General features: G+C 41.3%; 1 protein-coding gene across 1 annotated transcript in view; it reads right to left on the bottom strand.

Moving 5' to 3' along the window:
- LOC124595541 (nephrin) overlaps positions 1-26,969 on the bottom strand; it is a 176,510-nt gene that overhangs the window by 36,704 nt on the left and 112,837 nt on the right. Inside the window, exons 3-11 of the mRNA XM_047134320.1 lie at positions 21,858-22,010; positions 12,930-13,121; positions 11,865-12,155; positions 11,371-11,670; positions 6,099-6,232; positions 4,486-4,639; positions 1,921-2,099; positions 1,389-1,512; positions 377-655 (exon numbers count right to left, since the gene is read on the bottom strand). Of these exons, the coding sequence (XP_046990276.1) occupies positions 377-655; positions 1,389-1,512; positions 1,921-2,099; positions 4,486-4,639; positions 6,099-6,232; positions 11,371-11,670; positions 11,865-12,155; positions 12,930-13,121; positions 21,858-22,010 (1,806 nt within the window). The remainder of the gene's footprint in view (positions 1-376; positions 656-1,388; positions 1,513-1,920; positions 2,100-4,485; positions 4,640-6,098; positions 6,233-11,370; positions 11,671-11,864; positions 12,156-12,929; positions 13,122-21,857; positions 22,011-26,969) is intronic.

Raw genomic sequence — 26,969 nt, forward strand, 5'->3', positions numbered from 1 at the left:
AAAGTCCATACCAGGGAGATGCATTTCAGACCAGTACTATAGAAATGGATGAGGATGTAGATGATGATGAGTAAGGAGACTGGACACTGCATGAAGAATTTGACAGAGCACTGAAAGACCTAAGTTGAAACAAGGCCCCAGGAGTAGACAACATTCTGTTAGAACTACTGATAGCCTTGGGAGAGCCAGCCATGACAGAACTCTTCCACCCGATGAGCAAGAGACAGGCAAAATACCCTCAGCTTAGGAAAATTGTCAATCCAGGTCCCTAATGAGCTGAATGTTACAATAAATCAATCTGTACCAAGCAACATGAGGTGAAAGCTGTAATGAAGCAGCATAAACAAGCAAAATCAATAAAATGAATTATGCTTACATTGGACTGTGACATTAATGGTGACTGAGGTAGCTCCTTCACTGTTAATTGCCTCACAAGTGTAAGAGCCAGCATCATCCTTCTGTAGTTGGGTAATGTTCAACACTGGACCCTCTGTTATGATACGAGACTCATCACTTTTCCCTACAACATTTCCATCTTTTGTCCACGTGTAAACTATATCTCCAGGGTGTGCTTTTGCTTTCACTGACAGTACAAGGCTTTCACCTTCCACACCAGTCTGCATGTCTTTTGGAGCCTCTTCAAAGACTGGCTTATCTGCAAAAGGGAAACAGTTTTTTATACTCATTAGCAACGTAAGACATTTTGAGGAAAAAAAGATTTTATACAAAACTTGCAAAAAGAGCTCCAGGATTGGGATACTCACACAAAACATTACAATGTGATAAGTAACTGGACAAAAAGGCTAGGTATGATTACAAAAATTAAATTACTGCAGTAGTTATGTTGTAAGTACCAGTCCTAAATTATTTTTGGTATGACCATCATTATCGGCTCCTTCAGTTAATACATTGAGATCATTACTACTCATATAAACAGCTTCTGATAGTAAGTGTATCAGACATATTTTGTCATATGAACACACAAACTAATGTTTGGTGATGTGATGAGATGTAATGTAATGTAACACCTAAAACATTAATAATGTCATCAAGAATCTGCTGATATTTTACAATCACAAATATTATTGAAATTAAAACTGATAAAAAATTGTGACTCATCTTGAATGATGCAGTCTGAACATAGCGAATAAACCTACTTGGCATTATAGACATCATACAGTTACTATAAATGGCGATATATGTACTTGTACTTAACCACACATGAATTGAAAAATTTGTAACTCTCTTGTTTTTTAAAACTGAAAATACTGCAGATAATCTGCAGCTGCAGTCTTCTACAAAATGTGATAAAACCTTCTTATCACGAGTATTGTATTATTGCACTTAGTAATGTCCTGAACTACTGGTCTGAGTGAGATAGTACTTACAAAAAACGTGCAATGTGAAGGCATCATGAACACTCCTCTGCATTGCTGTATTTGTTGCCTGACATGTGTATACATTGCCATCCAATTCTGGAGTCACGTCAAGATTTAGCATTATGCTTGACACCTGCAGGAAGACAATAGCATCAGTTCCAATAGTAATCACTACAATTATAATAGAAACAATAATAAAAACAGTACTGGGAGCAGCAACAAGTAAAAAAAAGCCACAGCTGATAACTGATTCTATGTGAATACTAATAGGAAAAAGTCTAAGGTCAATCTTTGAAAAGTAAGAGTCCTTGGATAAAAATATACATGAAAATAATAGAGGAGATTTGAATCCTGCTCTCCTGAATATGAGTTCAGTGATTGAAGTACTGTGCCACCTCACTAGTAGTTGTATAGACACAAGCTCTCCGGGGATATGATAATCATAATTGAGCAAGATTTCAAAAAAAAAAAAAAAAAAAAAAAAAAAAAAAAAAAAAAAAAAAAAAAAAAAAGGTTAAAATACAGTTACTGTTAGTAATACCTTGCCTCCATGCAGACCAGGGCGAGTAACATTGGTGACTCCTGGAACAGCAATGCCCTCTCGCCACCAACTTAATTCTGCTTCAGGATTACTGGAGCTCGAATCACAGGTCAGAGTTGCTCTCACACCAGGTGTTAGTTTCTCTGGCTCCTTGCGGATCACCACATGGTCTGGAGGAACTAAAGAAACAGAGAATACAAATACATTTTTCCATACTTAGAACCTGTGTTCTCCATTATAATGATATCATATAATTCTCTGTTACATCTGATGTGAAGAACATTTGTTTCTTAATCATCTGATTCCTGTATCAACTTTCAAACTATGGTAACTAACATAAAAATTAAGCCACACTTTACACCAGTTCAAGATTTTCCCCCCTAAATCTCTGTCACAAAACTTTTCCATTAGAAAGTAATGTCTACTGTAAGCACATTCCTAAGACATTTATGATATATTCACACTGTGATTATAGATACTTAGCATGCTTTCAGGTTTTCAGTAAGTGTGTCACATTTTCAGCAGTGTAATTTTTCTCTTGATGTTTTATATGTCTTAGTATTCTTCTATCACTTTGTTGCAATACGCAATTATTCCACACTATTTCACATATTTTATATGCACTAGGTAAATCTTGCAAAACTACAACTTTCAATTTTTCTAAAGTTATTTCCACATTACTGAACTAAATACACCTACTGCTTATTACTAGGTAAACAACATCAATAGGGTCAGTAACACTGGCAGATCATGAGAAAATTATTAACACATTCAAGAATATATTCAAATGAAAAAAAAAAAAAAAACTAGACTGGTTCCCTGTTTTATCTGATTCATATATACCTTACAGATCCAGACAAGTCAACAGGGATACTTATGAGCGCTGAACAGTTACAAAATGTATGCAGACATGTTATTTTTGAGGAGGGTGGAATTTCTCATGTGGTATACTACACTAAAATGTTGTTGTGCCATTCACACACAACATCCTTGGCACTCAGTAATCAATTGTACTACTCTGGGTATGTCTCTGCCCCTTTTTTGGGATACCAGAGGATGCCTGCTTGCAAGACGGCACGTGGGTAGTGACGGACACTGATACAATGGTGTGCTCAGCAAGCAAGAAGGATTTGCTAGCAGCGGTGTGGAAAGTTGGAGGTCTGGTTTTGCCCAGGGCCCATAAGCTCTCTATTGAGACAAACAGAGATGAAAGGCAGGGGCATGCCCTGTGGGTGTTATTGGCACCATCACACTAGTTGGCACCATCACGCTAGTTGGAGTTTAACTGTCAGCAACTGTACTGCTGGAGAAAGTGAGCCTGCCTGGGGTACCAATGTGTATTCCTAGTGTGGACTGTATGGTAGGGCAGTATATGGTGAGGCCTTCTGAGGGCGCAGTAATCTTGTTCTTAACTGATATATGACCTACGGCATCCTGGTTTCTTTCAAGTCTGCCTGGTAATTGTGGTAATTCCTCTGATTTTCTGTTGTGAGCAAAGGTGTTCGTTGGTACTTTTTTTACCAGGCTTTTCTGCACACGTAGCCGTGATTTGTATTGCAAATGGATTGTAATTTGATTTTGTTGCCTACTCCCTGTGTTGCTGGGTAGCATGGTTTGGTTATCTGTGTATAAAAGCCTGCACTTTATGTCTAATTTTTCTGTAAAATTAAATGTGAACAACTTCCCCAGATGTATTACCTATTCAGTGCTTGTCAGCTCTGTTTTATTCAATGGTGTTATATATTTTATTAGAATGGTGTTTAAATCTACTTACCGAACAGTTTAGCCATTACTTAATGCCTTATTTAATGAATTCAGGAACAAACCCAGAAAGGGGGGTTACTGATATTGTGGCATTCACCAAATCATTTTATAATGTAAATTCCTCATACATCTCTGAATTGTCCTTTAAAAAGTAACACCACATGGCAATCAGTAAGTTTTGCTGAAACTTTGTAGTACAATAAACTATTTTGGTGATTTTATTTTGGTCTGTCAACATGCAGCGATATCTCTGATATTACATTTATGTATTTCGAGATGTGTTGAGCCTTGGGTCTTACCAACATATTCACTAGTCACCAATACCCCCACTAATAAATTGTGTATTTTCTACATTAAATAATTTAATTGTTTTGATAATAACCTGATGTTTAAATGTCTTACCACTCCCAAACCAGCTCCCTACCACTTCTGTACTGTATTGTATTCAGTTGACTAGTTGTTTGAAGTACCCACAACATATAAGACTTTAAGAATTTTCTTAACTGATAATGAACACTTGGTTCTGTAGCATGTTCACTGCCAAGCAAAACAAACAGAAGAATGTAGACCGTTGCAGATCAAATATAAAGGACAGAACTTTGGAGAATTTTCAGCTTGTGTGTGTGTGTGTGTGTGTGTGTGTGTGTGTGTGTGTGTGTGTGTTTGTGTGTGTGTGTGTGTGTGTGTGTATGTGTGTGTGTGTGTCTACAGCCCACATTATGGTATTACTATTTATTATGACATATATGTATGATATGAGGTCTATTCATAAAACCAATATACACACATAAGGATACTTACAGTACACATTTAATGTGATAATCTGAAACAGAGGTATTTCAGTTGCCGAGTTTGAAGCTTCACATCTGTATCTTGCCTCATTGTCAGATACATTTGTTAAAATGGTTATTTCAGCAGATACAGAACGATCACTGACTTTTGTTGTTGAGCTTATCTAAAAAAGAGAAGTAAAAATTGTTCATCAGTAATTTGCCTGTAACTTTACTTTTGTTCATTTACAAACAGGAAGCAGTGTGTGTCTATTAGCACTACAGGGGAAGCACACAAATCAAACACCACTGACATTAATTTTGGTATTCCACAGGGCCAACATTAGGACCACTCCTTTTTACTATTTTTCTTAATGATATTCAGTCTATAACAAATCCCAATATAGCTATATTATATGCAGGTGATATCACATTAATATGCCGTAATCCTCGCTATTTGCAACTTGTAGTGGAATCCAATACTGCAGCAGGCATAATTCTGCAGTATTTTAATCAAAACAAACTAAAATTAAATATAGATCAATCAATCTATACTGAATTTGATCTTGGGAGGCAAGAAACTCATGAAAACCAAATTTAAAGGCGGATAAATACATTAAAAAAGAATACTTGACCAAGTTTCTTGGCCTGACACTTGATGTAGAGTTAAATTGGTTTGATCATGTAAATGATATTTGCAAGATGCTATCTACTACAACATATGCCCTAAGAATACTGACACCTTTTTGTAATATTACCACTCTGAGGCAAATATATTTTGCACTATCTGAATCCCATATAAGTTATGGAATGGAGCTATGGGGACCTAGCAGTAAAGGTAATACGAAAAGATTACTATCCTACAGATGAAGGCACTTAGAATTATGGGAAAGAAATGTGTCAGAGAATCCTGCAGAAATCTGTTAAAGGAATTTAAAATACCAACTGTTCATAACCTGTTTGTATTTAAGATAATCATTATGGCAATAAACAGTAACAAAACACTTAATAAAGAAATATACAACCACAACACTAGAGGTAGAGAGAGACTCCACAATCTCTCTCATAGAACCACACTTTATGAGAAAAACCATCACTATTCACGCATAAAACTACTGAATTGCATACACCCTAATATCTCAAATTGCCCATTATAGAACTAAAAAACAAATTAAAATTATGGCTCCTAAACAGTCCTGGGTAGTCAATAGAGGAGAGTCTAGCTTTAGTACACTGGTATGAAGGAAGACCCTTTCTCTAAAAATATATGAATCTCGGATCCTAGAATGTGTCACAAACTGTAAATGTCTTAATCTATGTATTGCACTAGCAAATTGTTTTTATGTATAGTCCATGTATGTAATGTTGTTCTCTTGACTAAATTTAGAAAAAATGGTGTAGATATTAATACCAGAAAATAACATGTAACTCTAGTAAATAAGGCTTTGACTTTAGTAAATAAGGCTTTGACTTATTCAGAATACAGGGACAAAAAAATTGTAACCAATTGATATTGGCTCACAATAAATAAATAAACAAACAAACTTATGAAAAGAGGGAATATGCAACACTCTAAATAAAATATACAACATCATTTAGGACAGTCTGACATACATTTCCTAAAATTGTATTAAACTGTATTACCTTTTTGTCATTTTTGTACCATGTTAGAGTTGCCAAAGGATTTCCCCCCGATGAGATGCAGGAAATTTTCTGAACAGTTCCAGCATGTATGCTTCCCTCAGTATATCCCTGTATAATTGGTGGTCCTGGGGGATCTGCATGAGGACAGAGGAGAATATTTGTAATAAAGAAAAATTTTGTAAATAGATCAAAACAAAAGAGATCACTTAAACTTTGAGAAACCATATGCTTTTAAAAACAATGTGAATAAAACTGATATGGTGACAATACACTTCAGACTGGAAAGGAAAGACAAGAAAATACTATGTTTTTCAGAGGCTGGTGCAAGCTTTCCTATCTGAAACAATTTTGATGCCTTGTCTAAGTTTTACTGGTTCTGTATCAATCAGGTACTCTGAGTAACTTGCAAGGCTGAATCAACTCTGTTCTGGAGAATACAACTGCAGCAAAAGGAGAGAGTAATTAATAATCAAAGCCTGGATAGCCGGCCGGGGTGGCCGAGCGGTTCTAGGCGCTACAGTCTGGAACCGCGCGTCCGCTACGGTCGCAGGTTCGAATCCTGCCTCGGGCATGGATGTGTGTAATGTCCTTAGGTTAGTTAAGTTTAAGTAGTTCTAAGTTCTGGGGGACTGATGACCTTAGAAATTGAGTCCCATAGTGCTCAGAGCCATTTGAACCAAAGCCTGGATCTCCATACCAGCAGCAAACAATGAAAAATGCTACACCAAAGATGTCAGTAGCAACCTGCTTCTGTGTGAGCCCTCGACATTGCAGTAACATGTTGAGGCATGGGCTCCACGAGGTGATGCATCAATCTGGAAAGATACTGATCCACACATATTGCAGTGCTACCCACATCTGTTACTGTACATCTGGTGCCAAGTTCATGAAGCACACACAGGTATCAACATCATCACATAAATGCTCAGCTGTGTTAAGGTTGGGTGAACTGGGGGGATTGAACACGTTATGATCATGAATTAACTGGAGTGTTAATAAAAATTACGTGTGTGCAACCAAAAATCAATGACATGATACAATGACCTGTTGAAATACTGCAGCTACATCAAGGTATGCTAATGCTACAAAAAAATGTAGAAAGTTTGCGAGAATGTCCACATGTCTTGGTTCCTGTAGCCAGGCAATGGGAACTAATACTGTGAACATAAAAAGCCAAGACCCTAACTGAGCCACTGGAAGTCATTGAGCAAGCATTGTTCTACATAGCCTCCTACACCCTACTCTCTCCATCATCATCAAACACCGCTCGTTCTTGCTTTGAATTAAACATCACGTGCAACCGTAAAATTCCTCTTTTTTTATCTCCAGTGTCTTCATTTTGATATTTTCTTGAGTAGCCAGGAAGCCTTAATTGTGTTTCTCATATGCATACAGAACAACCTGCTACTCCATCTCATGAAATCTTACCCGATTTGGTCCACTGAAGGTTTAGCACATAAAACAGATGATTTCTAAATTAATCTTGACCCAATGCCACCTACGAAAATTTGCTTCTGTGATGTCATATTTTCTTCCTCTTGCACAATTGTTTTTGGCCTCTCCTTCATGAGTAACCATTAACTTACAATTCGTCTGCAGGCTTTTTGGCCACGGTCATTGAAGGTGGAATCTTCGAGGATTTTAGGCCACATAATGTTGCACTTGAATTCCTTCTACACAATGGACGTTTCAGCCTCTCTGCTGGGATCTTCTTCAGGATCTTCTAGTGTTCACATGTTTTCAGATAACCATGAAAACCAGAAGATCCTGGCAGTTGGGTCAAATTGTCCATTGTGTAGAAGAAATTGAAGTGTAACATGATGCAGTCAAACTTCCTGGCAGAAATTCTTTGGTGTCTTATTGTTTGTGTGAACCAATTGGAAACTGCGAACTCCTATGCATGTTCCTCAACAAATTCACGAATTTGATTTGTATCCATTTTCAATCACTACAGTTCACTATTCTTAGAGCATTAAGCAAACTGCACAGCAACAAAATCCTGTCAGCTCCTTATTACTGAATCAGTAGAAATCAGTCCATTTTGCACTGACAGTGTGCTTTATAATTTGTTGCCAACCTTGCAAATCAACAGTGCCAAATTAAATGTGTTGTAAATCACAGTCACAAAAAGGAGTGATTTATATCAGGCACATGAGTCTATGAAGCTTAATTTTAGGAAAAATGGTCCTTCTCAACAAACACCTTTAACATTTGTTGAACCTCATGTTTCATTTGTTGTGCCATGTTTCATGTATTCTGTGTAGACATACTTATGTCAGAGTTTATTTATCTCCTGCATAAACATATACAATTGCTAAATATTTGTCCATCTGTGAAGTCAGTTCAGTTCTGACTATATTTAGATTCAGGTGAGTTGCTGTTCACATGTGGTAGCTGTTCATAAAAAGCATAGCACATGGGATGCATTTCTGTGGTTGGCACCATGACAAAATCTGCTGGCCACTCACCACTGCCTGTGCAGTCACCCCATTTGACTAAGCTGGTGCCACAGCACCCCATGCTACCCTTCTGAAATTGTAAATGTAAATCTGACCTCAACCACTAAAGCTTTCAAAATTTTAGAAAGCATTGTGTAATCAGAGAACAGCAATCAGTATAAAATGCTAAAAATCAAATAAAAACAGTCTCAATTGCATTTCCAGATTTTTTATTTGTTATTAACCAGTTTCAGACCTTTCCTCAGACCATCTTCAGGCTTGTCCCCACCATTATGGTTGCTGGTGGTGGCATACAGAGAGATATCCATAGAAGTTACTTTACTTCTACAAGTCTTGCTCTGTCTGCCACAACCAGCAGCCATAATGGTGGGGGAAAGATTGAAGATGGTCTGAGGAAAGGACTGAAACTGGCTACTAACAAATAAAAAATCTGAAAACACAATCGAGACTGTTTCTATTTGATTTTTAGTACTGAAGCTTTATCTGCAAGTGTACAATGATCCTGTGATTTTTGAAATTACTATGCATAAACAAAAGACTACATACTACTTACGAAGTTATCATACCCATTATGAGAATATTATTCACTGTAAAAATGAGGATTAATTCAGGACAATCCCAAGCAGAAAAGGTAGGAAATAATTTAAATAGACACCACATAAAAACTCCTTCATAACTAGCTACAAATAGTAGTAGTCCAGTTGAACTACACTCCTGGAAATTGAAATAAGAACACCGTGAATTCATTGTCCCAGGAAGGGGAACTTTATTGACACATTCCCGGGGTCAGATACATCACATGATCACACTGACAGAACCACAGGCACATAGACACAGGCAACAGAGCATGCACAATGTCGGCACTAATACAGTGTATATCCACCTTTCGTAGCAATGCAGGCTGCTATTCTCCCATGGAGACGATCGTAGAGATGCTGGATGTAGTCCTGTGGAACGGCTTGCCATGCCATTTCCACCTGGCGCCTCAGTTGGACCAGCGTTCGTGCTGGACGTCCAGACCGCGTGAGACGACGCTTCATCCAGTCCCAAACATGCTCAATGGGGGACAGATCCGGAGATCTTGCTGGCCAGGGTAGTTGACTTACACATTCTAGAGCACGTTGGGTGGCACGGGATACATGCGGACGTGCATTGTCCTGTTGGAACAGCAAGTTCCCTTGCCGGTCTAGGAATGGTAGAACGATGGGTTCGATGACGGTTTCGATGTACCGTGCACTATTCAGTGTCCCCTCGACGATCACCAGTGGTGTACGGCCAGTGTAGGAGATCGCTCCCCACACCATGATGCCGGGTGTTGGCCCTGTGTGCCTCGGTCGTATGCAGTCCTGATTGTGGCGCTCACCTGCACGGCGCCAAACACGCATACGACCATCATTGGCACCAAGGCAGAAGCGACTCTCATCGCTGAAGGCGACACGTCTCCATTCGTCCCTCCATTCATGCCTGTCGCGACACCACTGGAGGCGGGCTGCACGATGTTGGGGCGTGAGCGGAAGACGGCCTAACGGTGTGCGGGACCGTACCCCAGCTTCATGGAGACGGTTGCGAATGGTCCTCGCCGATACCCCAGGAGCAACAGTGTCCCTAATTTGCTGGGAAGTGGCGGTGCGGTCCCCTACGGCACTGCGTAGGATCCTACGGTCTTGGCGTGCATCCGTGCGTCGCTGCGGTCCGGTCCCAGGTCGACGGGCACGTGCACCTTCCGCCGACCACTGGCGACAACATCGATGTACTGTGGAGACCTCACGCCCCACGTGTTGAGCAATTCGGCGGTACGTCCACCCGGCCTCCCGCATGCCCACTATACGCCCTCGCTCAAAGTCCGTCAACTGCACATACGGTTCACGTCCACGCTGTCGCGGCATACTACCAGTGTTAAAGACTGCGATGGAGCTCCGTATGCCACGGCAAACTGGCTGACACTGACGGCGGCGGTGCACAAATGCTGCGCAGCTAGCGCCATTCGACGGCCAACACCGCGGTTCCTGGTGTGTCCGCTGTGCCGTGCGTGTGATCATTGCTTGTACAGCCCTCTCGCAGTGTCCGGAGCAAGTATGGTGGGTCTGACACACCGGTGTCAATGTGTTCTTTTTTCCATTTCCAGGAGTGTAATTACAAATTATGACATTGTGGAGGACATCACAGAAACTCCACCTTTTAAATACATTGAAAAAAAATTTAGTCATGCAGTAGATGTAATGAGTTGCAATTCAAATAAAATTAGTCACTCTGTTATTTCTCATAACACCCATTTAGTCTTTATAGTCAACATGAGTCAAGTACTGTTTTATGAGGTAAATGAGGCACAGGAATCAATCATATTCTTTAGATGGTTAGATTAGCTGCTTGGTTGCTAAAATGATACGACAAAATTAAAATTAAATGTGTTGTAAATCACAGTCACAAAACGGAGTGATTTATATCAGGCACATGAGTCTATGAAGCTTAATTTTAGGAAAAATGGTCCTTCTCAAGAAACACCTTTTCCCTATATTGACACAATCATTCTTCCATTAAATCAGTCAATACAGATTACATGCACATGCAAATGCAGACAGTACAGTGCCTGGACAACAAAACTGATGTTAGAACTGCTAATTGTGAAATATCAAGTCTTAAAAATTGTGACACATGCCAAAAGAAGCTACTTTTGCAAACCATGAAAATAACTACAACCAAACAAATGTCCTAGTTTACCATGCAGTTTGTTGTTGCAGCTGCCTATTTTACTATGTTTGTAACATGCTGGGAGTGCAAAAGACTTAAAGTGAGCATATTAATGGGGTACTGACGTAACACATTGATGGTGTGTGTGCTGACGACATTTTCAGTGAGCTGCATGTTGAGACCATGGCAGATGACGACAACTGAACGACGGTTATGGGCAACAGTTACAGTGATGTTGGAGGTCGTGATGTGTCCACCGTCTGGTGAGGGAATCACTCGCTGTGTGGCATTGCGTACATGGCGGCCACCCACCATCCACTTGATCTCGGCAGGTGGGTTGCTATTAGCTGTAGTGCAAGTAAGCTGCACCTCATCACCAGCACGTGCTTCTGTTGGGCCTGAGATGCTCACCTGTGCTGGTGCAACTGCAACATTAGTGTTGGAGGATACCAATTATTAAAAAAAAAAAAATTAATAGCAATTGCTACTCTATTGTGATGCAATACAACAACATCCCCAGGTCAACAATCATACAACAGAGAACTTTGTATACAAGTTTAGTCTTTTAAAGGGACATTTAAGGTCATTTTAATCAAACTTAGCATTTGTGACCACTTACATAAAACAGTGAGTGTGACATCAGCCTTCAATGGAGCAGGACTCATAATATTGGATGCCTGGCAGCGATAGTGTGCATTGTTATCACTAGCATCTGCTGTGAATGAGTACACATTTTCAGAGAGACGACCAGCAGTACGGTAAGCCATGCGGATCTGCTCGCCATTCTTGTACCAAATGAGCTGTGCTGGTGGGTTCCCTCCTCGAGATCGACAAACCAATTCAACTGTCTGGCCTCGTCTGATCACCTCACCTTCTGTGTAGCCCTCAATGTATGGTACGCCTGGTGGATCTGCAACACATTGACATGTTTGTGCCTACAATGTTGGGAAGAAAAACTCTTTTGAGGAAAAAGTATAGCAAATTGTATACTGCAAGCTTCACTGCACAATGCAAGCATTCAGTTATTGTAAAAATATTCTTGTTGAGTAGTTCACAGATAATATTCTTATTATAAACCAAATTTAAATGAAGTAATTAAAACTGAATCACCTGTCACTTGAATTTAATTTATTTATTTTTATCAGTGTAAAGTCACATTTGAAATCTCGTTTTCTCTACGCAAATTTTTTTTGGCTTGTTTGTCAATTCTGATTGAAGATGTCTGAATTTTGAAATGCAGATATAATATCACAAGAATGTAGCAACACTACACAAATGTCAATCACATTTTTACCTTTGTATCTCTACTTACCAGCATTTCTCACATTACTTCCAGTTTTCAAGAATAGCTCTTGCAACAAATTACAAATTAGGCAAGAGTTTATTTTACTGTAGAATGAAGTAGTAAACCATCCAACTTCATTACATTCATATTTTAACATAGTATATAGTACCAATATGTGTGATAAACTGATTTATGTATGAGAACTGAGGAACCCATGTGGATTTCACTATTGGATTTGTCAACATGTATCAGGTACTTTGGCTAAGTCTCCGAACAAGACCTATTGATCATTAACTTGAAGAATTTTGTTACAAGTATGGAAAACAAAATTAATTGAGTCCTACATTGTGTAAAACAAATACAGATTAATGTTACTTTAAAGATGCAGAGATAACTCACAGAGGACACTGAGCTGCACAGTGACACGGAGTGGCATGTCAGGTGGTAAAGCCTCGTGGCGAGCTTCACAAGTATAGTCTGCATAGTCATCTTCTGCTGTTGGTCGCAACTTGATTCGACTCAGTACGTTATAGCGTTTTGCACGTCCATTGGCACCAGCATTCACTTCTGTTGTTGTATCTACACGTTTCTCTGAACAAGAGAAAAAAGTAAAAGTAATTATTTTTATGAGTCACTAAAACTACACAATGCTGCAATTATAGGCAAGGCTCACCATTACTGTAACAACGTAAAAGATTTGCTTAAATCATGGACCATTAACTCTCTGATGCATCACTGAAATTGCATCTAAAAACGTGAAAGGATATATCTAAAAGCAACATTCCTGTTAGTGCATGAAGACAGCCTATGTTAAAGCAGATATATAATTTATACAGAAATGTTCTAGTACCATCGAAACTTCAGTAATGAAAGTGACAAAAGACTCACGTGATGCCTGGGCAAATCTACTTAGCATCTTAAAAGACCCTTAAAAACCCAGTGAGAGCTCATATGTCAGAAAAAAGGGAGGGGGGGGGGGGAGGTGGAGGGGAAGTGAGGACTTACTTTTCTTTTGAAGACTATGTGTAGGTCATAAAATATGGATTTCCGGAGACTGAAACAATTGACATAATTGTAAAAACTTGTCTTCAGCATTTCTTAAAAGAAACAAGTTAAGTGACCCATGGGGTAAGACTCTCTTCTGATACTTCTGTTTCAGACTATCTGGCATGGTACTTCTCTCAGTGAGGTACTGACCTGGGCTTGTCATCATTGCAATGTGGTGATATTCTGCTGGTGGTATTCTGTAGGTTTTCAAAATAGCCTTCATAGGAAATTATTGTCCAGCTCTGTGTATAAATATTATAGGACCATATTGTGTCTATAGCACAAATACTGTTCCCCAACAAAGAACCAAGCCAAATGGTGCAGCAGTAAAAACACAGGGTTTTCATTTGGAGTGAAGGAGCTGGTTTCAGATCCACATGTGGCAATATAGATTTAAATTTCCTATTAGGAAGGTCACAGCCAAAGCCTTCCCCAACCCTTTTACAGCTGAGGTAAGTCTTTACAAATCTTAACAGCTACAGCTAAGAGGTGATATTCTCTTAGCCCTCATGTCTTGTGCCTGCGCTTCGACTACTGACTTCTCACTGTTCATCAAGGTGTCAGCTGCCTGTCTCGTATGTGTTGATGGCAGTTTGACTGCATTTTAATTTGTCAGCAGCACTGCAACACCTGACAAATTGGGCACAATTTGTAAAGCCAAAGAGGCATTACACGGCAACATCTTTCCCACACACACTAATGCTCACTACCTTGTGATTACTGCATTGCTATGTGCTAGCAACGAATAGGGTTATATGAAAACCTCTATGTCAATGCCATATCACCACTAAGTTTTGGATTTTAAATTTATAATATGGTCATGCTTAACTGATTGCTCAGTATATCACGGTCAAATTTTTCAGTTGAAATGAATGAAGAATATGTGATATTATTGACTATGAGACCCCAACCTGCTGTTCATTTGCCAATCAGAAATGATTTCTCCCTTTGTACTGACTGACAACTTTCCTTCATGATGTATGAATGCTGTGGGTTTAGTATATTTGTTTAGCATGATGGGAGTGTGTAAAGTAGTACTGGCACAGAAAGAGGATATAACCTAGCTTAAACTTCTGGATAACATCAAGGAGTCACTGAGCTTTGTGTTCCTCTCCAATGTCGTATTTCATAGGATTCTACAAGGGGGATGGGGGGGGGGGGGGGGGGAGGGGCACTTGTTCTCTCTTTCTTAGAATCTGGGTTATAGGCTTCTCTTTCTTACAGATATTTCATGTCTTTCTAAACATAACTTGAATTTGTTTGGTTATCAGGTTGTTCACAGTGAATTATGTCATATTCTCGGTATTGAGGCAGTTTTGCAGTCACGGTGGATTACAGAATATTGTCCAAACAGAGCCCCAGTCATTTCAACCCTGTGCAAAAAGTAGTCATAGAGTTACAGACTGTGGAGTCAATATGACTGCACAATAACACATCAAACTACTAATACAGACGTGGTCTGTTAAGAGTCAGGTCTGTCAGCATATTTGATGGTTGTTTCAGGAAGTTTTTCACATCTGTTTAATCAAAAGCTGACTCTAAGTTTCACTTTACCCAAACAACCTGGGATGTAGCTCTAAAAAAAACATATTGTTCGCCCTTAACTGTCAGTCAACATTAAAGAATACAAGTCATTTAAATAATGCAATACCCGTCGGGTAGACCGTTCGCCTGGTGCTTAAACTTCGCCACTTCGGCGACCTGCGCGTCGATGGGGATGAAATGATGATGATTAGGACAACACAACACCCAGTCCCTGAGCGGAGAAAATTTCCGACCCAGCCGGGAATCGAACCCGTCACGCTGACCACTCAGCTACCGGGGCAGACAAAATAAATTTGATCAATGGCTCTGATTTTTGTGTGTTTATGACTTTTAACTTTTAGAATGACCCAAACATTATTGGTATATTTTATTTCTTAACTCGTTGAGTTTAATCCTTATGAGGTGTAATTTAAGATTGTTCAATCATAAAGGTGGCGTTCATATTAATACTAATTACTGTCAAAAGATGTACTCTCTTCATAGGCTCTACTAATGAAATATGCTTCTCTCTTGGGTATTAAAGCAATATTATCTTCTAACACTTAGGTGGTTAACTGTCAAACGTTTGTGATACACTAATTTTGAGTACTTCCTCTCGAATAAGTTCCTATGCGATACTTACTGAAACTCACCGAATTAGTTACACAAAAAATGCCCAAGCCAGAATCGTGGCCCCTCTTGGATAGTTTTCGTTGGTCGGTCAAATCACTATTTCTCGCCAAATGAAACACATCTGAGAGATCTGGGACATACAACCACACCTACATGTGGTAATCTTTTCTTTCTTTCTTTTTTCCCACCAGTTTAGGTGTAGAATCTCAGGCCAACAATGTAGACAACTTCCGCATTGTACGGGACTACACTGAAGCGACAAAGAAACTGGTATAGGCATGTCTATTCCGATACAGAGATATGTAAACAGGCAGAATACGGCCTTGCGTTCGGCAACGCCTACATAAAATAAGTGTCTGGCGCAGTTGTTAGATCGGTTACTGCTGCTAAAATGGCAGCTTATCGAGATTTACGTGAGTTAGAACCTGGCGTTATAGTCGGCGTACGAGCGATAGGACACAGCATCTCTGAGTTAGCGATGAGGCGGAGATTTTCCCTTGCGACCATTTCACGAGTGTACCGTGAATATCAGGAACCCGGTAAAAAAGCAGTCTCCGACATGGCTGCGGCCGGCAAAAGATCCTGTAAGAACAGGGCCAACGACGATTGAAGAGAAATTTTTCCCTGGCTTCTCTGATTACCACTGAGAAGATGTGCACGCAGTTCTTTCACGGAACCTGACTGATCAGCGTTATAAACAGCAGTTGCGGGGATAACAGCAAGTTTCGTCTTTACGTCGGCTGCGAATTTCTCTACAGCATTGTCTATCACTAGCAGCTGCTCTACACGTTTACGTGACGTAAACTTTGCGATTTTGCGACTTCCTATTCTGTACGATTTCTGCGTTGCCAGGTCGACGAAGCCTGGAAATTGGCGATGTTCATATCAGATGCAATTCGGAGGGCCCAGTCTCGTGGATCTCCATCGGTAATGGTGTACAGACTCTCACGAGCAGTTCTAAATCTTCCAAACAGTTTTTCATTCGGATGGTTTCGGGTTTGCGTTTGGCGCATTTTTATAGTTCACGCTCCAGTACTACGAAACGAAAACACCTTTGCACACTGCATTAAGCGCTTTTTCCCTCCTTCGTTTAACCAATATTTCACTGCCATTTCTTTGTCACTGAAAGCTGTTGCAGTATGTGTTTTTTTTATGGTTTGAAGGTATTCTTCTTCAGAACTGTTACTGGCGCAACTGACGTCGTCCGAACCACAATTCGTGCAATCGTCACAGTTATTTCCTATTTCTTCTGACATAACAACAACTTCAGACGAAATGTCGATATCATTCGAATGAATGTCAAGGAAATCAACCAGCAAATGACACGTATGTACGTCGTCAGGAGAAGTAGGTGATTTCGGCTGGAAGCCACGTTCTTCATATTTCATCTTTGCTAAATTGAAAACGTTAATTGGCTTCCACATTACAGTAAAACTGGAAGAAAAAAAAGATACTATTAGCAGGCATGCCTTGCTAAAGCGCGCGCGCGTGCTATGCGTGTGTGTGTGTGTGTGTGTGTGTGTGTGTGTCCAGTTGCATGCGCAGTTGTTACAGCGCCAGTAGGAGTGTACATTTCTATCGCCGCATGGCACGCTACGAATTTGGCAATTTTCGGCTATTTTTTTAATACTTTAAGTGCCTCTTAACAGCTATAATTCTGACACTGCATTTCTTTCGTTGTCTTCTTCCTGTGTAAAAGATTTCAGGGTTGGTTTCGACACGTCTTATTGGACCATTCCCTTGTAAGAATGAGTACCAAATTTTTCCACTGGATGAACCACTCTTTTATCTTACGATATTACATCCTCCGCGGGTAGAGAATCTACAAGCATGAAACTCTGATGCTCAGATGAGCCAAAACATTATGACCAGTGCCCATCGCAAGACTGAATGCCGCCTAGTGGCGTTGCAGGCACGTGGCTCGGTATGAAAAGTACAGTTCTTGACAAATGCTACAGAACAGAAACGTTGTTGGAGAGGAATAATCGCAGGCAATGATGGACGACATGAAACATAGTACATACGTAATAGAAATGGAGTGGCGTATTTATAACGAAAAATAGTACAGATTTCACCACATGTGAACGCAGGGTAGCAGACATAAATAACGTTCATGTTTGACACAGGTCAGACTCGCAACACAAAGGCCGATATCGGACTCTCAGTCAGAAATATGCCCTCCTGACACTAATGCTTATTTTGCACCCTGTTATTCAAGGTGCTGCCAAACTCTTGAGGAGCCCTTGGGGGATATCACCCCACTCCCGTCTCAAGACGGTTTCCAGTTCCTGCACGGTTTGGGGAGGTGGTGCTCATTGAGAAACATGTCTGCCGAGAGCATGCCAGGCATGTTGTATAGGGTTAGGTCCGGGGGAGACCTGGGGGGGGGGGGGGGGGGGGGTATTCAGGCCGTTCCATATCTGGATTTTCTAGTGCGTCCGACACCTCAGCGGTCCTGTGTGAGCCGGCATTGTCGTCCATAAACAGAAAGTCGGGGCCTGCCACGCCCCCAAACAGACGGCGATGATCCAGAATAATCTCCGTGCAATACCGCTGTGCTGTAACGAGCGAAGATATGCAGCGGTGTTCGACCATTGTGCGTAATGCCTGCCCACACAATAACGCCTAGGTCAAACCGATGAAGTCCGTGGACATTCTGTGGTGTGTAACGTATTCCGCCCCCGCCCCCCTGCCCCCCCCCCCCCCCCCCCCCCCCCGCCTTCCCTCTCTCCACACTAACTGGTGGCCATGTCACTTGCCACGGTAAGGCAGAATTCGTCGGAGAACATCACTCTCGACCAGTGTTGCTCACCCCAATAACGTGCTCTCTACACCAACGAATTCTTTCCCGATGACGGCGTGCTTGAAGTGGGATGCATTTAACAGGCTTTCGAGCATACATACCAGCCTGATTTAATCACCACGACAAAGTTCTGGCAGCGACACGCGTAACAGCAGTGGTTGCAAGGTTTGCACCGACATGCCTAGGAGTGAATATCAATTTCTTTTCTCCATTAGGGCTACGTATCGATCGATCCTCTTGCGGTGGGGCGTTCCGTCTTCTTCCCCACAGCATTTCCACTTTAACAGGTTTTTTTTTTTTTTTTTTTTTTGCGGTGTGACACTTTTGGGCACATCCATTACTGTGATCACAGTACTGACACTTTAACCGGTTCAGAGCCGTCCAGCTGCTCGTCCACGATCGTAAGCACTGATACGGTGTCTCGCAGACATGTTGCCATACCATACGGAATGTAGCACTAATCGTCTCCACAACAACCTTCATCAAGCACCGTACTGCGTGCACTACCTTGAATAGCCTTCGCTGCAGTTAGCAAGTCACGCCCTCTACGTTTTCTTTTACTATTATTGGCTGCTTGTTCAATGGCAATTGTCGGCTTTTCCATAGCAACTGTTCCTTAGGAGTTGTGAAGAGAGCAGAGAAGAATGGGTAGTCACTTCGGCGACGATACGGGCCGCGGATGGGGTAAATACGTTGAAATCAGCGCCTTTGTCGAGGGGCAGATTGTTATTGTCCGGCGCCTGGCGACGAGCAGCTCAGAAACTGAGAAGCTGGACGATCGTTCGTGTGTACCTACCGGAAGTGGTTGAAGGACGGTGAAGTCCCGAGTAGGTGACAAGGTGTTCGACACCAGGTCGATAGTCGTGCCCGGACACGTCAATGCGAACGACTGCTCGGCTCGATACGTGCAGCTCGCGGCGGACGCGGGCCACTGGTGACAGTATTATGCTACGGGGGACGTTCACCTCGGCTTCCGCGAGACCTGTGGAAGTAACCGAAGGCACTACGACAGCTAAGGACTGCGTGAGTGTCGTTGCGGATCACCTCCATTCCTTCATGCTTGCTGCCTCCCCCAACGAAAATGACATATTTCAGCATGGTAGCTCTCCGTGTCACATTCCCAACATCTTGCTACGGTGGTTCGTGGGGCAGAACACCAGACTCACCTGATCTGAACACCACGGATGCTATTGGGCGCCAGCTCCGCAAACCACCGGCCTGTAATTTCCGGGATCTGCGTCTCCTGTGCTTAGACATCTGGTGCTACATACGTCCAGTAACCCACCGAAGACTTGTCAAATCCATGACACGCATAATCGCATCCTATTGCGTTCCCGCTGTTGATCAACACGTTATTAAGCTGACGATCATAAAGTTTTGGTGCATCAGCGTACATTGCTGCGTAAAGCAGCTGTCTATCACAGAGAAAGAAACGCATTATCACGGAAGACCTTTTAAACAGTGCTGACGTGCAGCGGCTTGTGCACCAGCACGTAGTAAGGCAAACTGTAGCTCATGCCAGACGGAGGGGGCGTCCAGCTTGCAGTCTTGACATATGCGCGCAGGACAATGTGCAATAAGTCTCTTGTACACTGAAGCAAGGCAGTAATCCCTCTAGCTAATTATCAATAGTAGTTCATCACTCTGGTGGTAGATTAAACGTACTCGTCCTTTGATACGTAGGGCGGACGACCATGTGCAAACAGGACGCGAAGCTACTACGATCGCTAACTTCTTACAATGAATACGCATTTCAGGTTAAATGACCGAAACGGTATGTCAGTTACTAACTGTTGTTTCCTTGCTTACAGCTTCTCTACACAGTTTATATTCAGACAGTATTATTACACAAATACATGTACTGCAGAAGCAGTCTCTATCATTCTAATTTTAGACCTTTAGTGCTGGGCGGGGTTTACTAAAATAAAAACCATCGACTCACTGGCAAACATTATTAGTCCTACTCGTGTATTGTTAATGCCTACAAGAATAGCTTGCCAAACAGAGTATGAACTATATCCGAAACTAATGCCCACAACTGATCACCATAATTCTGGTCCACATGCAAACGTTTCGTGTCCCTCTAGTGACAGTCCACATTTTGCCTCGTGTGCGGTTCGTTACAATAGACAGCCACACGTAGTGCACTCGAGTGGAACTTCTTACTATGTTTCGTGAAGAATCTGAAACAACTGCTGTGTTTAAGCGATACTAAAGTTGAATGACTATATGGGAGACAGCTGTATCTGCTAGAAGTGTACTTAGGGAACACACGATGTTCCATGGCGGCTGTTTCAGTCTAGTGTCTTTAGGAATACGCACTAGAAACTGCCGTAAGTTATTTCCTGCATTTCTGTTGTTCCTGTTGTTGTGAGACAAATAGATGTTGTATAATATACTATAACTTTGTAGAGGATATTGTTAATTCTTCAGTTGGAGAGTTTTATGGTGAAAATTTTTTTAAACTAGTTACATAATGTGTGATGGTCAGGCCATACTTCGTCGTTCGTGCACCATCTTGTACCTCGACAAGGAGAAAGGTCTGCTACCATGGTACGCGTGATATCTGCAAATGAACTAATTTTCTCTAATGTGTTAATAATTTTCCTAACACACATTTCTATTTTCAGAATGGAAATTTGTGTTAGGTACCAATAGCTTCTGTTTAAAAATCCTGCTAAATTTTAACTCGTTTTTGATAATACTTCTTGTTAATCTAATTTCACTTACGGATGATTAGTGTGTAGCAGAGTACCGCTGATTAAATACAGTATTCAGAAGATATTCTCGACTACAACACTTAAAATTTGAATAGGGCATTTGTTCCAAGGTACATGACAATGTTGTAACTTGGAACAGTTCCAGGGTAATTTTTGTAATTGCGGAAGAAGATATTGTTTTGTGCGAATAGCCGATTTGTTTGTCCTTGTTTCCATTGATTTTTATTCCTCGTCTTTATGTGAGATTAATTCTTCAGATGAGCGCGAAATGTGCGATAGTCCTGTTTTGGACCGTATAAACTTGCCCTGCCTTCGGAAGCAAGATGGCGGATGTATTATCAAACCACATTAGTTTTTTTTCGGTCAACATGGACCCATGTATGTGTCCCATATATCACCTTCATCGCTGTGGTGTCTCCGGCGACGATGTGTTTGGACATCATTGTTATATATCAGACATTGTACTGGTTACGCTCATTGAGTCACGTTCCACTTCTGCCTCATTTCACGCTGTGAACTCGCCTCGAAACTTCCTGCTTCAGCAGCAGACGCATTCAAATATTTAGACGAGTAGGACAAAGGAGCGTGCACTGTACTCACCCAGTTTGAGCTCGACGTTTCCTCGGTACCATATTATCTTAGCGGCCGGTTTAGAGTTCTTCACCTGACACACCAGCTCGAATTCCTCGTTTTCTTTTATCTCTATCTTCGAATTTGGTGGGTGGTCGACGATTTCTATGGAAGACGGAGGAGCTGAAACAGAAATTAGTTAAACAATAAGGAATAAGGGTGCGCTTTCAAACGACAGCTAATGCAAAGACAAACTGAGACACTTTTGTATTAATAAAATCGTTAAGTGCAAAATATGAGGACTACGAGATGAGAGAATATATGGGAAGAAATACAATTTAATCTACATATATGGGCGCGTATAAAGGACCTGTCGATTCGGTTTACGAATTTAACGACTACACAAGGAAAATGTCTGGCTAAACTACTATAACTTTCTCAACAATCCTCTTATTTATGAACATCGGAAAAAAGAATCCTTCCTTCTTGCTGTAGTCGGATAACGGATCGCCTGAGAAAAAAAGTACAGCATTTGTTAATTATTCCACTGCAATAAAACACATCAGGTCACTCAAACTTGGAGCTAGATATGGTAAAGCGTATTCTGTGTGTGTGTATGTGTCTGTGTGTGTGTGTGTGTGTAAGTGTGAAGATGGTTATAGGCAGAACTAAAAGTAAAAATTCAGAACCTTTGCCGCGAGGGGTAGCCGCGCAGTCTCTGGACGCCTTGTCACGGTCCGCACGGCTCTCCCTCGGGCATTGTGTGTGTGTGTGTGTGTGTGTGTGTGTGTGTGTGTGTGTGTGTGTGTGCGTTGTCAGTGTAAGTTAGTTTAAGTTGGATTAAGTAGTGCGTAAGCTTAGGAACCGAAGACTTCAGCAGCTTGGTCCCATGAGACGTTACCACAAATTTTCAATAAGAACCTTTCCTCCCTTCAACGCGAACAGTGACACACGCTCTTACAGAGGGTACAAAACTACTTGTGAAATCTACTTCTAAGAGATTCGGACAGATACACTTTCAGCTGTATTCTGTATGAACTCCGGAGGAAGCTTGTCGAGTCCCTTTGTGCACCATTATACATTATGAGTCAAGGAAAATCTATCACTTCAATGTCTGCTTTCCATCGTTTTCCATGTTGCTGCCACTTGCCATGAGATATAGCAACATAATTATGTCTACCATGTTAAATAAAATACACGAACTCATACGTCAAAGCACTTGTCCTGCAGTTGAGATATTACGCACAACTGTTGAATAGACGATAAAGGATTAAATCCACTCAGGATTCTTTCTTATGAAACCACTCACAAGAGGTGTGTGAGAAAAGTAAAGATAGTGATTTTTTATCTACCAAAGTTCTTAATTTTTCAAACAACAATACTGCCCTCTTCAGAGTAGTTCCCTTCGCCAGCTATACACCGTCGTAGTTCCCAGTCTTCGCAGCGGCGGCAGGGCCTTTAACATGTCGATCACCCCCTTTTTGAATGTTCTTCAGAGTCCCAAAATGACGTCCTTTTAAGACTTTTTTTCAGTTTCGGGAAAAGAAAAAAGTCACTAGGACTCAGATCAGCGAATATGGGGGGCTGTGGAACAACAGGAGTGCCTTTTTAGATCGAAAATTTCGCGACGGAAGTGGCCATGTGACATGGGGCGTTGTCTGCAATGTCTGGTCTCACTCGATTCACCTCTTCCTGAGCCTTTCAAAGACATCTTTGTAAAGCACTAGGATGGCAGTTTGTCCTGGAGGAACAAATTCTTTACAGAAAATACCCCTATTGTCAAAAAAGCAAGTCAGCATTATTTTGGTCTTTGATTTGCTCATTCGAGCTTATGTCGGTTCCACGAGATGTCTCTATGTGCCACTTCTCACTTTGCCGCTTTATCTCAGGATCGAATTCAAAATCCAGGTTCATCACCTGTGATCACACTATTTTTATAGTCACTACCAATCCTCTCAAGAAGACCAAGACAAACGTTTCTTCGATTGTTCTTCTGCTCAGCTGCGGGTTTTTTGCACCATTTTGGCACAAACTTTCTTATGTACAAAACTTCGGTCAAAATGTTGTATACGGTGAAGTGTTGAACAAGTCACCCATCTCCCTTATTTTTAAACGTTGGTCTGATCTGACAAGAGCATGTATACGTTCTACGTTTTCGTCAGTTTTTGAAGTTGAGGGTCATCCTGAGAGAAGTTCATTTTCAATGAGTTCTTGGCCTCCCGAAAATGATTTGTGCAAGAGAAAAACTTGTGCTCTTCTAAAGAACCCTCCCCATAGCTCTGTTTGAACTTCTCAAATCAATTACACTTGCTGATTCTCCAAGCTTAACACAAAACTAGACGGCATGAAATTGCTCTAAATTCCTTTGTTTCACACGTAACAAAAACACAACTTCACTAATGACGCTCTCAGAAAGCACGCGACGGCTGTGGGGTGCTGAAACTAGTCGGACTGCGCATCTGGAAAGGATGAACACACCAGCTACACAAGCAGAACAACACAGCGTTGCCATATCATCCACAGTCAACCTCATTGCTTTTCTCATACACCTCGTAGGCGTCCGGCGATATTTAAGTTGGATTACTAGGAAGGTCAGGAGAGAAGTTGACATATGTGCGTTTATTTCTGAAAACCACACCTCAACATTGTTTATGGGTGTTTTCACTGTTATCTTACAAGACCACAGCTTTGTCAGAGTAGATCTACACCAAAAAGCACACATCATAGTACGAGTGCTATCTGGGAGGCAATGTTCGTTAGTCTTTTAACTAAAATACTGGAGTTTAGAAAAACCTCTAGAATCTCAAAATTCTGTGTTCATAACCGATCGGGCTGACAGATCTTTGAAATGCTTTTTTTGTGTGTGTGTGTGTGTGTGTGTGTGTGTGTGTGTGCGAGGCGGTTTGACACCACATCACTGACCGATGTTTTGCGTGCACCTTATCGCATGAGACCCATGTCTGGTCATCGATCACCAATTCTGTTCAGTTGGCCTTCTGCTTCCAATCAAAATGAAAAATATAGCCCAGGGAAGCAGTCATTCGTTATGTCTTGATCTCAGAAAGGAGTTTTCCAACTCAAAGAGTACAGCACTTTTAGTATCCTTATTGTTTCGCCACGATCTCATGCAAACAACTGCGAGACATCTGCGGAAAGACGTCCGATAGCTGAGATAATGTGAAACGCCGGGTTTCTTGAATTTCTCTGTTTCTTTCTTTTTTTTCCACAAGTTCGTTGGTGAATTCGGAGGGACAGTTACTACTGTCATCATGATCGTTCTCCGAAAAAAAAAAAAGACACCACTGACGCACAACACTGTCTGTCATTACGTTCGGTCCGTATACATCACATATTTCGCAGCGAATGTCAACAGTTTTGAAGTTCATCTGCCACTAAAAACCATAATACAGAATGAATTTCGTATTGCACCGGACTTTCAATTGTACTGCTCATTCTGACGGACCTATTGGTGGACGAGAAACGGGTAGCTTTCTAGCCATCGGAAGTCCAAGAATACTGACCTATTGTTTGATTCAGTGCAGCGAATGTTTCGTATCCCGAGAGCCCTCGCACATAGCTCCATCTGCTGCTATGTCCGAAGTGGTTAAAGACGCAAATCATCGATGTTGCACTTGAAACGCTCTCGGCTCTTAATACGTCATTTTAGTGATTTTCTCATGACAGGAAGTGTAAAGACTGCAGTCAGCTCGTCTCAGACCATAATACAGAAATATTTGTGTTCCTTGTTACAAACCTCTTAGATGTTTGGCGGTCCCCAATTCTCTCGACCCACTGTTGTTCATACTGATGATATCTGGTTGTGATTCATGGAGCTCAGAAGCTGCTGCTGCAACCGACAGAATTAATTAACTGTCTTTTAGAGACATTTGCTCCAAATTGCTGCCCTGCAACTACCATCACGTAAAGAGTGAGAACATAGTTTTCCGTTATGCCCCACCTCCAGCTGGACAACTGCAGTACGGATTTTTAATACATGTATAGTGTGACGTATACTGCTCAATATACTCGTAAATTAACTTCATTTCAGTGAGATTCTTGTGAGCACGTGACTGCGCCGTGGTATTATTAGGAGGAATATAAACGTGCACAAGGACATGATCCTTCCCCTGCTTGCTTTTTACTGTCCATTTTAACATGCTGATAGGCAACTGCTGTCTGTGTAGTCATTACAAGAAAGTCTCTCAAGTCTCTAACACACGTGGTATCCCAGGAGGAAAGGTCAGTATTCAGGGATTTAACAGAATGTTCACGGATATGAGAAACGAGCTTTCGAAGCAAAAACGTCTAGTACACATGGGCTGTAAAATGCATAACTTAAAAACCATGAGCACTTCTTCATCTTCGATACTGTGAAACAAATTTCTTCTGCTGCTAGCTCTTTGCTTTCCACATTTTTGGAGGTGGTAGTATTGTAAATAGGCTGTTTAGGTTTTTATGTTGGTAACGTCACGTAGCGCTCTGTATGAAAATCACTGGCTGTGCTGTGTGCAGTCTGTGGCTGATTGGCATTGTTGGAATATTCGCTATTGTAGTGTTGGGCAGTTGGATGTGAACAGCGCGTAGCGTTGCACAGTTGGAGGTGAGCCGCCAGCAGTGGGTTATGTGGGGGGAGAGAGATAGCAGAATTTTGGATGTCATAAACTGATATATATATATATATATATATATATATATATGGATGTCATAAACTGATATATATATATATATATATATATATATATATATATATATATATATATATAGGGCTATTACAAATGATTGAAGCGATTTCATAGATTCACTGTAGCTCCATTCATTGACAAATGGTCACGACACACTACAGATACGTAGAAAAAATCATAAAGTTTTGTTCGGCTGAAGCCGCACTTCAGGTTTCTGCCGCCACAGCGCTCGAGAGCGCAGTGAGACAAAATGGCGACAGGAGCCGAGAAAACGTAGGTCGTGCTTGAAATGCACTCACATCGGTCAGTCATAACAGTGCAACGACACTTCAGGACGAAGATCAACAAAGATCCACCAACTGCTTACTCCATTCGGCGATGGTATGCGCAGTTTAAAGCTTCTGGATGCCTCTGTAAGGGGAAATCAACGGGTCGGCCTGCAGTGAGCGAAGAAACGGTT

This window comes from Schistocerca americana, chromosome 2 (assembly GCF_021461395.2).
Source record: "Schistocerca americana isolate TAMUIC-IGC-003095 chromosome 2, iqSchAmer2.1, whole genome shotgun sequence".
NCBI classification, from domain to species: domain Eukaryota; kingdom Metazoa; phylum Arthropoda; class Insecta; order Orthoptera; family Acrididae; genus Schistocerca; species Schistocerca americana.